The sequence below is a fragment of the Pipistrellus hanaki genome (assembly GCF_964339955.1).
Source record: "Pipistrellus hanaki genome assembly, chromosome: 6".
NCBI classification, from domain to species: domain Eukaryota; kingdom Metazoa; phylum Chordata; class Mammalia; order Chiroptera; family Vespertilionidae; genus Pipistrellus; species Pipistrellus hanaki.
The window spans coordinates 66,042,162-66,060,399 of record NC_140508.1 but is presented as its reverse complement, the minus strand read 5'-3'; the positions used below and the strand labels follow the sequence as shown (position 1 = coordinate 66,060,399).

At 42.6% G+C, this 18,238-nt stretch overlaps 1 protein-coding gene across 4 annotated transcripts in view; it reads left to right on the top strand.

The window, feature by feature from the left end:
* The window catches only part of EYA2 (EYA transcriptional coactivator and phosphatase 2), a 202,288-nt gene that overhangs the window by 52,285 nt on the left and 131,765 nt on the right, over window positions 1–18,238 (top strand). For 2 of the 4 annotated variants that reach the window (XM_084887493.1, XM_084887492.1), the window contains exon 2: window positions 17,825–17,940. The exons of 1 other annotated variant lie outside the window; for it this stretch is intronic. In XM_084887493.1, the coding sequence (XP_084743619.1) occupies window positions 17,835–17,940 (106 nt within the window). In that variant the 5' untranslated portion in view covers window positions 17,825–17,834. Of the gene's footprint in view, window positions 1–17,824; window positions 17,941–18,238 lie in introns of those variants that run through there. One more of the 4 variants, XM_084887494.1, reaches the window with a different exon arrangement.

Sequence of the window (18,238 nt, the reverse complement as noted above, 5' to 3'; positions counted from 1 at the left end):
TGGAATTTTAAACCTGGCCAAGGGCAGATCTCAGAAGGGGGATCCCTGCTTCAGGCTGTGGAGGTTAGCCTTCACTAAGACCTTGGAAACTCCTCCCACTTTTGTGCACAGACACCGTTAGAATACAGTTTACTATTAAACGTGGGGCTGGGAATGCGGAAGGTCACGCATGTTACAAAACGTTAAATATTGTAAGTGCTGTTGATGAATGGTGCGTGCGATATTCTGTGTATAGGATATGAGGCTGTGGGGTCCTTAGTCAGCATTCATTTAACTACTACTTATTGGCTGACTTAGTGCCATTTACAGTTTCGGCCCTAGATGCCAAGGATGCAAGGCCCCATCCCCACCCCCAGATAGTGGTGGAATACATATGCAGCATAACTTAAGATAGCGATCAGATTTGTAAAGACAAATACAGCATCACTGGGGAATGGAAAGCAGGGAGTGGGGGGAGGGGCTGGAGAAGTGGGGGCATGGGTTTGATAATATGCTCAGGGAAGTCATTCCTGAGGAGGTGACATCTGAGAAAGCACCTAAGTGGAGTGAGGGAGTGAGTCAGGAAAAGAGCTGGGGAAGAGGAATTGTGGTGGCAGGAACAGCAAGTGGAAAACCATGAGATACCTGAGTAGATAATTGCAGAAGGCAGTGTCCCTGCAGGAGAGGCAGTAAGGCGATGAGAATGAAGGGGTGCTCAAGGCCCACGTTGTGTGGGGCCTTGGCTTCTGGGTTATATTAAGCCATCCAGAAGTCATTATGGCCAAAAGGTGTTTTTCCCTAATTATTTGCAATTATTTTCCAAATGTGGGAAAACATTCCATCGACTTCACGTAATGCAGGGGCACGAGGTTTCTGCTCCAGCTCGGCCTGTCTCATTAGCAGAGGGACCTTCGGACATTTGTTTAACAACTAGGGGCCCGGTGCAGGAAGATTCATGCCCAGGGTGGGAGAGGAAAGGGGTCCCTCAGCCCGAGCTGCACCCTCTCCAATCTGGGAGTTTCTGTCTGTCTTTGCAGTCATATGAGTGAATTGTCTGAGACCCCAACCCAGTTTGGTTCATTGCTCACAGAATAATAGAGGCTTTTTTTTTTCTTTGCTTCATTGGTGGAGATTTCCTGGAAGTTTTAGAATATCTTCCTTTTAATTTTTCCTAGACAGTCTGATTTTACTTAATGTCTCTCACCTTTGCTTTCCCTCCATCCCCCATTGCAATAGTAACTTGCTCCAGGCTCACTTTGCTCTAGTGTCTAAAATAGGGGTGTCGAACTCAATCAGAGAAGGGGCCAAAATCTAAAATCCAGCCTAAATCACGGGCCGAATGGTTTACTGAACAGTCATAAACTGACAATGTCATAAACTGACAGCGGAGTGCAGTGATGACAGCGCGGTGCGGGCCACATTGCAAGGCCTGGCGGGCTGGATTTGGCCCGCGGGCCTTGTGTTTGACACATGTGGTCTAAAAGATCCATCTGCCACCAGAACTACGATTCCCAGCATTCCTGGTCCTCCCCACGCTCCCTTTCTACTCTGTCTCCCTCCCACAGCCTCCCACTCTGCCAAGTCCTCCCCCAAGCCACTAGCTCTCCCTCTCTGCTCTCCCACTCTGCTCTCTGCCTGGTGCCTGTGTATGCAAATTAACCCATCATATTTGTTGGGTTAATTTGCGTACTCACTCCTGATTGGCTGGTGAGCATAGTGGAGGTATGGTCAATTTACATGTTTCTCTTTTATTATATAGGAGGATTGGCCTTTCCCATGTAGGGTGGAGAAAAGCGTTTCCTGTGATCCTGTTCTGTTCTAAGAACTACACAAATAGTATGTCATTTCATCCTCACCACAGCCCTAGGATGTGCTACCATTTGTATCCCCACTGGAAAGATGAGAAAATTGAGGCAGACATGTCAAGCCAGATCCCATTCCACTAGGAAGTGGCAGAGCTGGGGTCTGACCCAGGCACCTAAGCACCCGAGGGAGCCTGCATAGTCACCCCACTCTTCCTGGCTCCAGCTGGCTTCACTGGTTAGGGACTGCAGTGAAGAAAGATTTGTGACAGCAATTTACCATGAATGTGTTTAATATTCTCTCTCCCTTAATTTTTTTTAAATTTATAAGCCCCTAATGAAATAATTGATTCATCCCATAAGTCTGATGAAACCATTAGATCAGAGGTTTATGGGGAACTTTAAAATAGAAGGAGAGTGTCGCCACCCACACCCACTGACCCCTATTCATATCCGTAGAAGGGGCACCTGGACGCTGTGCCCCTTCTGATGCAATGAGCGGGAAGAACTTCGAAGCATTACTGCCCCACCCTTCAATTACTGTGAACCTAATTTAATTTTAAAGTAAATATGTGGGAAATAAGTTAACACCACCATGGGAAAGCAAACAGAAAAATCCAGAACGTGAGATATTCTGCAAAACAACCTAGTTTCGTCAACATGTCAATAGTCTGCATAAAAAGGAGGGGAGGCTATTCTAGATTAAGTAAATGTACCTAAGCACATGTAACACATGGACTCTGTTTAGATCCCAATCTTACAAACCAGCCTTAAAAGGCCACATGGAGACAGTTGGGGGAGAGGTAGAGTATGGATCGTTTTTAAGATAGCACAGGTGTGGATGTGAATTTTGTTAGGTATGTCCATATTTTCTAATGCAATGTGGCAGAGAGAAAAGACTTCAAATTCAAAATTGGTTTTAAAACTTCACTGAAGATAAAAATAAACAAATAAAAAAGCTTAGAAGAGACTCATGTGATAAAATCTTGAAAGTAGCCGAAACCGGTTTGGCTCAGTGGTAGAGCGTCGGTCTGCAGACTGAAAGGTCCCAGGTTCGATTCCAATCAAGCTGCGGGCACATCCCCGGTAGGGGGTATGCAAGAGGCAGCTGGTCGATGTTTCTCTCTCATTGACGTTTCTAGCTCTCTATCTCTCTCCCTTTCTCTCTATAAAAAATCAATAAAATATAAATAACCTTTAAAAAAAAATCTTGAAAGTAGTTGTCATTGGTGTTTGGTGATTCATTTTTCTATTCTGTCTGCTTTTGCATATGTTTGAGATTTTTCATTAAAAAAAAGAGAGAACAAAAAGTACAAACAAGGAGGAAAAAGAAAAATCTCACTGTATGAGATTATATAAAATTGAGGCAGCCTCAAAACAAGAAGAAAAACATTTAAAAACGCAGGGTAATGATGTAATCAGAGGAGATCGGTCATTAGGGAAGATTAATTTTAAGACATCTGCTGCTGTCGGTGGCAGATGGCAGGAGAGGAGAACATTCAGAGCCAGACATCCTGGCTTTAAGTCCATCTCTGCCACTTAGAGTTGATTTTAGGCAAGTGACCTGAACTTCCAGTCCCCGCTTTCCTCCTCTATAAGATGGGATCCGAGTTTTCCCTCCCCTCTAGGGGCTACTGGGAAGACTAAGTGAGCTCAAACGTGAATTGCATTTAAAACAGTGCCTGGCTCCTAGACAGCACTTACTGCATGTGGACTACTCTTACCTCCAGGTAATGGTCATTGCTTCCTGGGGGCACGAATAAGGATTTGGGGAGCGTGAAGGTATTCTAATATTCAGTTTTTAGCATTCAGTTTCTCTCATCATTTCTCCAGTATTTTCCTTCCATCCATTCCCCTTCAGTTAATTAAAATGCCCTCGTCTGGAGTTTCAGAATGAGTCTCTCCATGGCTTACGATAGTTTAAAATGGGTTCAGGTCATTGCGGTCGGTTGTGGTTGGGTGAGCAAGAAGGAGAGGAACAGTGACGGGCAGCGATGCTTGTGTGGTATCCACAAAGGGCAGAGGATGTAAAGTCAAAACAAAATGCCTTTGTAACCGAAGAGAATGCAGCCTGCAGCCTGCAGCTTCCTTTCCTGTCTCTTGGGGGGCCCGTGCTGGGGCTCCCCGTCGCCTCCAGCACTTGACATTCTCCAGCCATCACTGGCAGGGCCGGGCCTTCCCTTACAGGCAACGTCACGGTGTTTCATTTTGTGCTTTGTTTTGACGGTTGTGGGTTGGGTTGGGTTTTTCTTTTTTTTTTTTTTTCTATGGCTCTGCTTGAGAAATGTTCTATAAAGTTCTGCATCTCGCTCCAGGGCCCTGTTGAACCCAACCTGAAATCAGCAGAATGTGTGTGGTCCTGTCCCGGTTGGTCACCGCACATTGGGTACTTTTTGAAGGCTGCCTCTGTGGGCCTAGGGAATATTGGGAAAGCGCATTGTAAAATGCAGGCATATGGACTTGAGTCATGTTTTTTAAAAAGCCGATCTCAAGAGGTTATATACTGTATGATTGCATTTACATAACATTCTCAAAATGACATTTTAGAGTTGGAGATCGGATTAGTGATTGCCAGGGATTGGAGGTGCTGGGGGCGGGGCTTGGTGAGCCTGGGAAGGGACAGCATAGGGAGATGTTGGTGGTGATGGAATACCGGTAGTTCTCTGTATCGGTGTGATAAAATGATGCCGAGCTTTACACGATCACACATTGCACCCATATCCATTTCCTGGTGTTGATATTGCGCTCCAGTTGTGTAGTATATGATCACTGGGGGGAAATTAAGGGAAGGATACCCCAGACCTCTCTGTACTATTTTTTTTTACAACTTGTTAGGAATCTATAATGAAGTCAAAATAAAAAGTTTTAAAAATATATCCCGTGGACAGCAAAACTGGATTAGCCAAAACAAAGGGCCCTTGTTTCATATGCTATTAGGAATGAGGGGAGTGTGATAAAACTCTCCCTCAACCATTTTTATTCTGCACCAAGTTCCCATGGAGAGAATATATCCGCCTGGGTGGGAGAGCTTAGTCTGAAGCTAAGATTCTAGACCCGGGCTGGTTCTCCTTCCCCACAGGACTCCCTACAACATCAGGCTGAACGATGTTGGTGAGGAGCTGACTCTGAGGAGGCGTATTTAAATAATTGCTATGTGTTCCTATGAGGGTTTTGGATAAAAGCTTTCAGCTCAGGGAATAGAAACAACGCAAGGGTGAGGACAGGACACAACTATTTGGGAATATAAATTGGATCAGCCACTCTGTCAGTGTCCTTGACAATTTCAAAGGTAGACCCAGCAATTTTACTTTGGGGTATCACACCTAGAGAGCTCCATGATTGTGTGCCCAGGAATGTCTGTCCCAGGCCATCCGTGTGACATTGGTTATAATAATAGAAGTTGGCTGAAAGGAACTGGGGTATAGACATACCTGGGAATGCTGAGCTGCAGGGAAAAAGAATAAGCTAGATCTCTGCATCCTGACATGAAAAAAAATCCAGATATGTTTATGCTCTAACCAGTTTGGCTCAGTGAATAGAGCATTGGCCCTTGAAATAAAGGGTTCCAGGTTTGATTCTGGTCAAGAGCATGTACCTTGGTTGCTGACTCCTCCCCAGTGGGGAACATGCAGATAGCAGCTGATTGATGTTTCTCTCTCATCCATGGTTCTAATTCTTTTTCCCTCTCCCTTCCTCTCTTTAAATTAATGAAATAAATATTTTTTAAAATAGATAGTTTTATGATTAGAGTGAAAAAAAAGTCTTGGAATAGGATGTACGGATCGATGACATTGTTTAAAACATGTTGATAAAATACTGTACATAGAGACATACTAGTAATTGACCGTTTGTGTATGTTGATGTCCAGAGAAAGGTCTTCAGAGCTATTCATCCTGTTAGTAATTGGGATATGGTGGTCAAAGGCAACTTTAGTTTTATCTAAAATTTTTTAATTTATTTACAAATGTTTTGAGGTATTACCTAGGTGGTTAAATTTTTATCTTAAGAAAGAAAAGTTAATGCAGTTATTTTCTCAGCTTGAGGAGACACAGCTATGAGACTAGGCTGTCCATATCCCAGCTCTCTGGAGTCACGCCTGATGAATGACACCTAAGACTGGATAGCAAGCCCCACTCTAGATCTCAACTTTATGAGAGCAGGAAGCAGGTCTGTCTGATTTGATGTTGTATTCCCCGTGCCTAAAACAGGCCTTGGCCTTCAAAAAAAAAAAAAAAAAAGTGAAATAAGTTAGTAAAAAGAGCAGACTTTCATTTTCTGTATGCGATATGAATAGATGCCAAATGATTGGCAGCCTGAATGAATGAATGAATGAATGAATCAGTGAATGAATTTAGCATCCACTGTGTCCCTACTTTATCTGCTTTCTTCATAACCTTTGGAGAGGAGACTGAAAGTACCTTGTTCATCTGAGCAGACGGTTGCCTATGTATCCCAGCCCTGCCCCCACAGCTTCTATTAAGTGATACCTTCCCTGTTGTAAAGGAGGTGGGGAGGAGGGATAGGGATGTGGACAGGAGAAGAGGCTTGTGCCTGCACCATTGTAGCATGTGGGGTCTTCCCGGGGACACCGAAGTAGGCCACAGTAACAGCAGCCCCCAAATTTCACTGGTAGGTAGTTGATTTCTACTCGAACTTTCACACTGAGCTCCAAAGATGTGATGCACATGTGACCAGAATGGGGGTCACAGTCTTTTAAGATAGTGCTATTCAAATGTAGGCCATGTCCCTGTATTGCCAGCAGCTCCCCATAGGCACCTCCTAAGGCTCATGCCCAGCAGGAAAGGGTATCTCTTCTGCAGGAGCTCACCCTGGGCCTCTCATTAGCTTCCATTGACTCGTGACCCCTACCCCTGAGCCAGTCACTGTCGATGGGGGGATGGGAGTTGCTAATTGCCAGGCTCAGGGTCAGCCCCACCCAAGCCACATTGTCTGAGAGTAGGGGAGACACAGTTCCCCCAAAGAAAGAAAGAATGCTATTGCCACCAGACCTACCAAGCCAAACCCAGGGCCCCACTGCTCCTGCATGCTCCTTCTTAGTGATGGCTCCATGCTGAGTCTCTGGAAGTTCCTACTTTCTCCTCCTGCTTTCTTAGCTCCAAGCAGGACCACCGAGATAATTTTGCAATATGTACATGTACATGTATCAAATCATCTCATGTACACCTTAAACTTACATAATATGTCAATTACATTTTAATAAAGCTGGAAATAATAAACTATGGGGGGATAGGGTGGAGCAAGACTACAAAAGACATGGCAGCCAGGCAGAGCTTAATAGACTCATAACCACAATTAACGAGTACCTTGTGTCACCTGGAACTTTTAGACCACTTCTCCTTTCTGGGATGGCCTGGGGATGGTAGCATCCAACATCCACATCCTTCTGACCATGTCCTACATATTGTCCTAACACTGGGAAGAAGAGTGAACCAAGGGGTCTCAAACTCATGCCTAGAGGGGCCAGGCAGGCATATAAATGAGTATCCCATCTGGGGTGGTAGCAATAGCAGTGACCAGCCCATATAGCAGGAACTCCGTCCATACTGGCTGAATGAATACATTTATTCATACAGTAAATTCACCTATTATGCCACAAATATTTATTAAACAGCTCTCAAGGGCCAGGCCCTGCAGAAGATTTGGGGAATGTAATTGGTGACAAAACAGACAATATCCCTGCCCTCAGGTTGCTTATAGTCTGAAGACCAATGAATAACTTACATTCGCCTGGAAAATTTGTTATAGTGACTGCTCTGTGAGAGGGTGGGATGTGGGCCTGTGGACGCTGCCCTAGAGGCACGGGCTATGCTCAGGGAGGGCCTGGGAAATCACACTAGAGCTGAGACCTCTGAGGGGTCAGCAGGAGGGAGTGGTGATTCAAGCAGAGGGAACAGCAGGTGCACAGGCCTTGGTGCTAGAACAAGACATGGACGGAAGGAAAGCCTGATCAAGGCTGTGTCTTGGCTTCAGTCTCAGAATAACGGGAAGCCTTGGCGGTTGTAAGCGAGGGTAAGGTGAGGACGCAGGTTCATTTATGTTGTCTGCAGTCCCTCAGGCCTCTGCGCTGAGAACAACCTGGACCGAGGCCACCGTGGCCTCAAGGAGGTGAGTGCAGAGCCTGTGGGAGCTGTCCAGGGCAGAGAGGGTGATGGCCATGGAGGTGGAGAGCAGTCAGTGAGTTCCATGGATATTTAGGAGGTACACTTGATGACACCCAGAGATGGATTGGATATGAGAGTAGACGGAGAGGGAGGAGGGGGACAATCCTGGGCTTTTAATGTGAGCAACTTCCCCCCTGAGGCGGGGGAGACTGGGGCAGAACCAGTTTGTGCCTAGCAGATGTATTTAGAATTGAAATCAAGTGGGGGTGGATGGTGGGGGGAGGGGGGAGGGAGGTGGCAAGAAATGTCCAGGTTGGGCCACAGCTGCTGTCCAACGAAAAACCTGTGATTGCTGTTGGCACGTTTGGATTTCTAAGCCCCTGAAAGATGCTGGGAGCTGGCCTCCTCTCCAGTCCTCTTGGCTGACTGGCCATCTGTCCTCTCCACCAGCAGGCAGGGCCACTGTTCTCAGCAAAGGTAGCTAGTGTGCTGGGGGGCAGGGGCGTGGAAAGGTGAGCTCCCCTCCCGCCTGGGACCCTCCATCTGCTTTTGATCCCTCCCAGCCTTTGAAGTCTCCCCCACCCCCCACCTTCCAGCTGTCATCTCTCAGGCTCCTCCAGCAGCCTCACTCTCCCCCAGTGCTTCCCCGTCCCTGGGGACAGGGGTGGTGACAAGGGTAACAAATGGTGCAAGCCGCTGGCAGCAGCCGGCCAAGGAAAAGGCCAGAGGACTGGGGCTTTCAAATGCCTCTTTCTTTCTGCAGCTCTTGGCCTGCTTCGGAAGCAAGCAGCGGGGCTAAGGGGTTTGCAACAATGCAGCAGGGGCAGAGACTTTTTGTAAATGAATCCCATACCTTTCCTCCTTTCCCTGCCTTCATGAAAGAGAAGCTAAGTCTTTCTATCCTCCCCCATCCCCTGTGCCCCCCTCCAGATTCTGTTAGACTGATTTCCCTCTTCCCTCCCTTGCCAAGAGGCTAAGCTGGTCTCCTATTTCAGGTAATTGTGAGGCGGGGAGAGGGGAAGATGGGAAGGGGGCCTCCCCCTAAACTGTAAACGAACTCAACTCTGTCCGTCAGGCCACAGTAGGAACCAGTGGTTGTCGGATGATCTTCATGGCAGGTCCCAGGGTCCGCCGGGGATGTATGTTTCAGGCTTTTGTCTGTGTGAATGCAAATCATGTCAGAGGTCGCTAACCCCTCCAATGTCAGTTGAGCACCCACTGGCTCATGCCTTCTCTCGCTTAATCTGTAGAAGAGCCTGCCAGGAAGGGCGCTCTTACTTTCTTCATCTTTATAGATGAGGCTCAGAGACAGGAAATAACTTGCCTAAGGTCCTACAGCTGGTAAGACACAGAGCTGGAATCTGAGCCCCTGTGGCAGATGACAGAGCCGGCGCTCTGACCCAGTGGCTTGGGGATACAGTGGAGCTGGATGGGCCCTGAGTTCAAATTCTGACCCAGTTTTACTTACGAGCTGTGGTTAAGATCACAGACACTGGGGCCAGAGTGCCTGCTTGTGAATTCTGGTTCTAGCACTAACCACCAGGTCATTCCCTGAACCTCAGTCTCCTCATCTCTACTAACTTCACAGGATTAAGTGAGCCAATATATGCAAAGATCTCTTGGCTCCAGAGTAAGTGCTCTTTAACTGTTAGCTATTTTTATTAGAATTCTCTGTAAAAAGAGCACTGTAATCAGGGCCTGGTAAGACCTTCAGAGGCCTCAAAACACCAAAGAGATCAGCCTCCCTCCTCCACTGCCCCACGTAATTCAACAATAAAACAATATGACCCACAAAACGCAAACATAAAGCTCACCTTGTGCTGAAATTTTAAAAGCTGCTTTTTAGATCTTCGTGGCAGAGCGGGATATGTTCACTAAATAGGAATGATTCACATTTCCTTGGTGCCTGTGCTTTACTCAGACCTAAATCTGTGTTTAGTCGGCCTATGGGGTAATAGAGGGTAGATAACTATTATCTCCCATGGTGGTTGAGAGAATTAAAGGAAATGATGTAAAAGTAATGGTTTAATTGCCTGGCATGTAAGAGATGCCTGAGAAATGAGAGCTATGATTAGAATTTTTGGAAGGGTTTTTCTTTATTTGTATTGCTATACTTTTTTTTTTTTAATATATTTTATTGATTTTTTTTACAGAGAGCAAGAGAGAGGGACAGAAACATCGATGAGAGAGACATCGATCAGCTGCCTCTTGCACACCCCCTACTGGGGATGTGCCCGCAACCAAGGTACATGCCCTTGACCGGAATCGAACCCGGGACCCTTCAGTCCGCAGGCCGACGCTCTATCCACTGAGCCAAATCGGTTTCGGCTGTATTGCTATACTTTTAATGAATGGATTGCTTCTGCAAGATAGCAGCCTCCTAAGCTATAGCAAGAAAGAACAATTGTCAGGTTCTTAAATTAAGGTCCTGCTTACTTTGTGAGCATCACAATTCTACTGCTTCCGCTTTGTTAGTGTTACCTATTTCTTTGCCTCCACAGGATGATGTTTGAATTGCTATAGGGTTGTTTGATTCAATCTGGCATTGCCTACCAAAGCTCTAGACTCAGTCAAGTGGCTTATTTCCTTTTGGAGTCAATACCATGCAAATTGATTGGGGGAAGGGCAAACTTATTAATTGCTATATCTTGCTGGATTGATTCTTTTATCATTTACTGTGTGTCCCTCTCAATCTTGATTATGGTTTTAATTGTCAAGTCAATTTGAACCTATTTCTGCTTTCTTTTGATTAGTGTTTGCTTCATATGGATTTTTATAATATTTTGCTTTGAATCTTGGTGTATCTTTGTATTTAAAAGGGTTTCTTGTAATAATCATGTAGTCAGTTTTTAAATCCAGACTTGTAATCTTTGTCTTTTAATTCTGTTTATATTTCATGTAATTATTGCAATGTAATGTAAATGTGTGTTAAGCTTAATACAATTATTGATAATTTTGAGTTCAAATTTATTTTATTTCTCTACTAGAGGATAGGTGCACAAATTCGTGTACGGGTGGGGTCCGGCCGGCCTGCCCCAATAGGGCCACCTGGCGATGGGGAAGGGACTCGGGAGTTGGCTGGTCGCCCCCACCCCCATCAGGCCAGTTGGCTGGCCACAGCACGCGTCATCCACAGCACGCGTCATAGGGACCGGTCATTCTGGTTGCTTGGCTCATATATATAGATTTGTTCCATCTCTTCTATGCTTTTTCTCTACCTTCTTTTGGATTACTCAAGCATTTTTATTATTCTATTTTCTCCTCTATTAGCTTGTTAGTAGCCATTTTTAAATTATTGTCCTCTAGTTACCCTTAACATCGTAGCATATATCTTCAGCAAATCTTTTACTATAAATTAGTACTTTTATCACATCCAGGAAAATGCAAGGTCCTTAAAACAAGTTAACTTTGTTTATCCCTCTCCTATCATATAGTCACCTTTTTATGTAGTTCCCTTTCCTTGAAGAATTTTCATGCTCCCAGAACATTATTTTGTAGTGTAGGCTCCTGGTGGCAAATAATCTTAATATTGTCTTGTTTCACTATTGAAGGATTTTTTTTTTTTCTGGAATCAAATTCTACATTGGCAGGTGATATTTCTTTTCTTTTTTTTTTTCTTTTCTGATAGTCATCATTTCTGTTGAGAAGTCTTATTTCTCCTTTTTTATAGATAACCTGTATTTTATTTCTTCTCTGGCTGCTTTTAAGATTAATATGTTTTCACACATGTACAGTTTGACTGTGATATATATGCCCATGAGTGTTTTCTCTTTGTTTATTCTGCTTGGGAGGTATGGAAATTTTTCATTCCATGAGTTTGATATCTCTCATGCGTCTTGCAAATGTTTCTGTCAATTTTTCATTAAATGTAGTTTCTAACTTGTTCTCTCTTCTCCTGTCCTTTTATAGCCTCTATCACATGTATGTTAGACCTTTTCTCCATGTCCCATGTTTATTTTATGGTGTTTTTTAACCTATTTTCCAAGCTTCTTTCTGAGATTTGTCTACTGACTTATCTTCCAGTTCATTTAGTTTTTCTTCTGCTATATCTAATCTGTGGTTCAATTACTCTATTGAGTTCTGAATTTCAGTTATTGTACTTTCAGTTTTAGAATTTCCATTTGATTTTTTAGAAAAGATTTTAGTTCTCTGGTGGCATTCTACACCTTAAATCTATTTTCTTGATTATATTATCAAAGTTGATGGGGAATCCATATTTGATAATCCCCATATCTGAATCTTATATGGATTTGGGTTTTTGTCTTTGTTATCATTTCATCTTATATCCTTGCATGCCTGGTGATTTTTAATAAATGCTAAGCATTGTGTATAAAAATCATGGTGACTTTGGAAAATGACATCTTCTCCAAAAGGAAAATTACTTTTCTTCTGGTAGGTGGTAATAAGTAGGAGACAAACCACTTTGATCCAGTAAGGGATTAAGATGACTGAAGGCAGGTTTTATTTGGTGTGCCCTTGCTCCAAGACAATAACCCTTCAGGGGTGTCAATTAAAAGCTTGGTGTATGTTAAACTATAATTAAAAAATAAAAATTTGTAAAATTAAAAATAAAATCTTGGTGTGTTTACCAAGGCCTCTCATCCTTAATGGACCATGAACTCCAAAATATGCTTTTGCCAAAAGCTCTGCTTAGTTTCTTGCCTTCTTAGCTACCCCTTTCTGTTTAACTTCTCTGGATCTCACCCCACCCAGCTTAGGTATCAGCAAATGCCTCAAAGGTAGTGACTGTCAACAATATTAGACTCACTTCTCTATTGTTCTCATTTCTCTAGGATATTTGCTAACTGCCATAGTTCAGTAGCCCTGAATAACAATTTTTGTCTCCCCAGCCCAATGAGAATAGAAAATTCTAAACCCTTACTTTCTTTCCCTTTGCTTATAAATTGGCAAATGTCTTGCAAGAAAAAGTGGTAGAGGTCATACTTAACTCAGTCCATTTCTCATTTCTCTAGGATCTTGGGCCCTCACACCTGCCTTGGTTGTCCTCCAGTGCCTTAAAACAATGTTTTGTGGCTTTTTTTTTTTTATTATTGTGTAATGAGATTAAACCAAAATAAAAACTACCCCAGAATATCTGAGGAGTAAATTCAGTTAGAGGGTTGAATACATATTAGGGAAAATGGCTTATTTTCATTTTCCCGATATTGGAGGGAAATGCAATTTTAAATCATACTAAGTGGCAGACTTCAGATGAATTAAAGACTTAAGTATGAAAAAAATCCATGTCAATAATTAAAATGTAGACAAACTTTAATGTTCAAGGATTAGGGGAAGAATTTTTATATTTGGGGAGGGAGAGAACTTATTGGGCAAATACATGACATTTTTAATTCTATACAGCACTATAAATAAAGAAAATGAAAGATTAAGGAAACTTATAGCATCTAAAACTATAGAATTCTAGATTCTATCAATACAAGGCACTCCAACAACCCAACAAGAAAACAAACAAAAAATCTAATAGAAAAATTGGTAAGGATAAAGGATACAAATAGACAGTTCTCCAAAACTTATATGCCCCATAATTAAGTTGAATATATGTTCAAACTCACTAGTAATCTTAGAAATACAACTTAAAACAACTAAGGTACAATTTTCCACCCCTTCAGCTTGGCAAAAATTAGAAAGGTGGACAATGCAAGGTGTTAGCAAGAATTTATCAAACTACCGGGAGGGTAAGAGAACAACCAAAGGACTTGTATCTATGCATATGAGCATGACCAATGGACACAGACAATAGGGGGGTGGGGCAAGTGCTGAGAGGCAGGAGTGGGCAGGGAGAGGTCAATGTGGGGAAAAGGAGACTTATGAAATACTTTAAACAAAGATTTTAAAAAAAAAAAAAAAGAATTTATGAAACTAGAATGTTTATGTACTTCTGGTGAGAATCTAGATTAATACAGGAATTATGAAGAGCAGTCTGCTAGTACTTTGCGAAGTTGAGTTCATGTATACCCAATGGCACAGAAATCCTCCATATTATATATGTAATCATCAAACATATTTATGTATAAACACATAGGACATATGTGTTTATACATAAGTAAAACATATTTATATATATAAAGAATATATGTGTTTATACATAAATGTTTTATGATTTTATTATATTTTATATTTTTTAAATATTTATTTATTCAAATGAAGATGTTCATTGCAGCACTGTTTATGATGGCTGAAAGATGAAGGCTTCCTACATGTTCATCATTAGGGCAATGCATAAATAAATAGAGCGGTTATACAGTATGGATTTCTAGCCATAAGCTAGAGAATCATCCAGCAATATGTATCCATTTTAAAATCATAGTGCAGACTAGGGGTGAAGTCTAATAAACAGAATGAGATCTCTAAGACAACACTATTCATGTAAATTAAAACATGTCTGTCACATAAAAAAACATGACATCGTTTAAGAAGACACATTTAATACATTAGAGTTATTATGTAGGATGAATTGGAAACATGAGGATAAACAGGAATTTTTAAAAATCTTGTTGAAAGAAGCTAATCACTCACTTCTAGATTTCCTCCCTCCCTTCTTTCTAGTCCCTCTCCTCCTCCACGCATTCCTTCTTCCTATCTCCACAGGTGTCAATCAGATGACAGAATGAATAAGATTCTGTGTCAAGTGCTGTTGGGAAAATACAGATGATTTCCATGTTGCTTGGCCTGCAAGGATATTAGGCAAGGGGTGAAGACACCAAAAGCTTTAGCAGCAATACTCTGTCCCAGAGTTAAAACTCACAAACACATTCCTGCTCTGCTGTAATGTCAACAAATGCTGTTTGGATGTGCTAAGAGCTCTTGAGGATGACAGCAACACTCAGTAAAATAAATAAGCTATTTGATTGAGGCCAGAAGTCACATTGCTATTTCTTTTCTTGTCAGGCTTTCCTGATGGGTTTCAAATGCAAAGGCTTTTAGAGACCAGGAGGAAATATAAATGGAAAAGGAGAGTCAAATGTAAGACACTAGGGAGGGGTGGGGACTGTGGCAAACTGGAGCCTATAGGCCTTCACTAAGTTGGTCTGCCACTACTCAGCTCCAGCCAATTGTTGTCATGCAGAAATGTGGCACTATTCTTCCATTTTTCAAGAGAAGCTGAAAATCTAAGTTTCTGTATGAAATTGCTTTACTTTAAAATATTGACAATGGCCGAAACCAGTTTGGCTCAGTGGATAGAGCATCGGTCTGCGGACTGAAAGGTCCCAGGTTTGATTCCGGTTAAGGGCATGTACATTGGTTGTGGGCACACCCCCAGGGGGTGTGCAGGAGGCAGCTGGTCGATGATTCTCTCATTGATGCTTGTAGCTATCTATCCCTCTCCCTTCCTCTCTATGAAAAATCAATAAAATATATTTAAAAAATATTGACAATGACTTTTAAACCCTGAAGATGCAGAGAGACAATTCATTTTGTTTTTAATTGGATTTGGTCCTTAACAATTTGCTGCCTCTAATACCCATACTCATAACATCTGGATATTTAGAGACCAGTGCTATCTTTTACATCATTGTTTATTTTTTAACCCTGAATAACCTTTGTGCAAAAGGATGAAGGGAATGAGTTTAGATAAAATGCAAATTTCTGGCACCTACAGTCAGACAATAGGTTCAATGTCTACTATTTGCTGAGCTCCGTACAACATGTTTGAAATATTCAAAGAATGAGACTTCTATGCCTCTCTCCTGGAGTGTCTGTGGCATTCAGGGAACAAGAAAACAGGCACACAGCATACATGCATACCTGGGAACATTTAGGAACTAAATGTGAATCCAATAATATAAAGATATAAGCAATAGAAGCTGATTTTTGTGGAATTCTTTTTATCAGATCAAAAAGTATATATAAAAATACTTCATATGTGTAAGACCTACAATAACTGATTTATTCCTTTAAAAAAAAAATTAAGTGGTTCAGCCCTGGCCAGTGTGGCTCAGATGGTTGAGCATTGTCCATGCACGGAAAGGTCACCAGGTCAATTCCCGATCAAGACACATGCCCAGGTCCCTGGTTCAATCCCTCTCCATTCCTCTCTCACTGTAAAATCAATAAAAACATTTTTAATTTAGTGTTTCAGGCGCACAAAGATGCCAGGTAGCAGAGGTAATCAGGAAACCGAGGATAACAGTAGTATGCCCATCACCCTGTTTACAAACTGAAACTGGGCTGGTAAATATTTTCTGGCAGATATCAAATATTTGTGGGTCTCCACCACAATTACTCAGAAGTTGCAGCATGAAAGTGGTCATGGACAATTTGGAGCTATGCACCAAAAGACTTTGTTTATGAACACTGAAATTTGAATTTTATATAATTTTCACATCCTGAAATGTTATTCTTCTTTTGATTGTTTTCAACCATTTAAAAATGTAAAAGTAATCCATGGGTCACACAAAACAGATGGCAGGCTGGATTTTGATGGGCCACAGTCAATGTCAACCCCTGAACGAAAATGTCACACACACAGGTGACACTCCCAAGGTACCACTTCCCAAATTGCCCCCCTCCCTCATACTGTTCCCGAGTTAACCATTGTCCTGAAATTGGTATCTATTGTTTCTATACATACTGTTATATTTTTATTGCATATGTCTGTATCCCTAAGCAGTATATAATACTAGTTTGTGTATTTTGCACTTCATGGAAGTAGTATCATCCCTTGGGTATCCTCCTACCTCTTTGCTCAGAACTTTGCCTGGCAATCTGTCTGTTGTGCTTCCTTCAGCCTTTTGCACAGCTGTATTGTATTCCATTGTGTGAGCATACTGCCTGGTTACTCATGGGCATTTGGCTTGCCACTGCTAAGTCCTTTCTTTACATGTATCATCTCTTTCCATCTCACCATGACCTCGTCAAGGAGGCACTTTGATAACCCCCACTGTCCAGGTGAGAACACTTTGACTTACAGCACTTTGGTCACTTGCTCTGGCTAGGGAATAATAACACTGGAATTTGAACCCACAGCCTTTTCATGAAGAAATCCGAGTTCATAACCACTTCTCCTTCAGTCAGTATGTGGCGTTTATTAACACAATGATATCCGGATCCTAACCTTGGATACGGATGTGCAGCCAGTAAACCTAGCCTTTCTCTGAGGACAACTTGAGTCAGTGCCAAACGTTGCTGGTTGTAGTTGAGTCCTTTGCTAACTGCCATGTACAATGTTGTGCTCATGAACCGGAAACCTCATTTCCTAACCACAGTGGGTAGGAATGTGGGAGGAATAAGTACTGACATGGTGCAAGGGTTGGAAAAGTTTTCAATCAAACAGCCCAGGAGACTTGTCCCTGCCTCTGTTCACATTTTATCAAAATTGTAAGTAATGCAGGAGCTACTGTGTTCTTTCTGGGGAGGGACCACAGTGATGGGCTGTGAGTTTTGCTCCCTAGAGAGGGACTTCAATATCAGTGATGCCTTCGGAGCCTTTCTCCATCTGAGCAAGTCACACCCGGAATACCTTATCCATTTCCCCTCTTAACGACAGTCAACTCGGACTTCTCCCCACGCCTCTGGCTTTGAGGAATCTAAATTCAAACACTCTCTCCCTACCGTGTCTCCTTTCCTCTCCTGAGAAGTCTCCCTGGTTCACTCCAGCTCATTCACATGGCATTTGAAAGAGACCAAATGGTAATTTTTTTCTAATGGCAAAATATAGGAGGAAGAAGGGGAAAGTTTTAATCAAGTGGGCGTATTCTCCCGAGGGGAGCAAGTACTTCATTTCAATGCCTCGTTTCCCTCTGATGAAAAGTTTAGTGAATTTTTATGATGTAGAATTTAAAAGACGGCTGGCTTTAGGTAATCAGCTTTCATATTTATACTCTTAGGGAAAGAAAGAGAAATCATTAGTAAGCATGCATAATTGATGAATAAATTACATTTCCCTTTGTTTTCTTTCAGGTACAAGGAAATGCTAGAACTAGTGCTCTCACCCAGTCTTACTGTAAACAGCACCTGTGTGGGTAAACTGAAGCTCACTGCTGACGCCGATGTCCGGACTCTGAGTGGCACAGAAGGTAGGCCTCCCGGCGTGAGCCATGGTGGACCGGAGGTGGTCCCTGCCCTGCCGGCGGAATAGAGTAAGGGGCTATCGGAGTTAGTCACCCATCCTTTCAAAAGTACCGTCATTAGAACAATTTCTCCTCCGGTCATTTAGATTGTTGCCTCTGGACCAAAACTTGAGCGTACGTTGCTGACAATTCTGTCTAGTCATTGGCGGGGAAAGTGTGCTCGTTCATGCTCTGAACTTCCTGTCTCGGTCTCCAATTCCAAGAATTGCTGACACCTTCCCAGATGTAGACAGTTTCAGGCGTG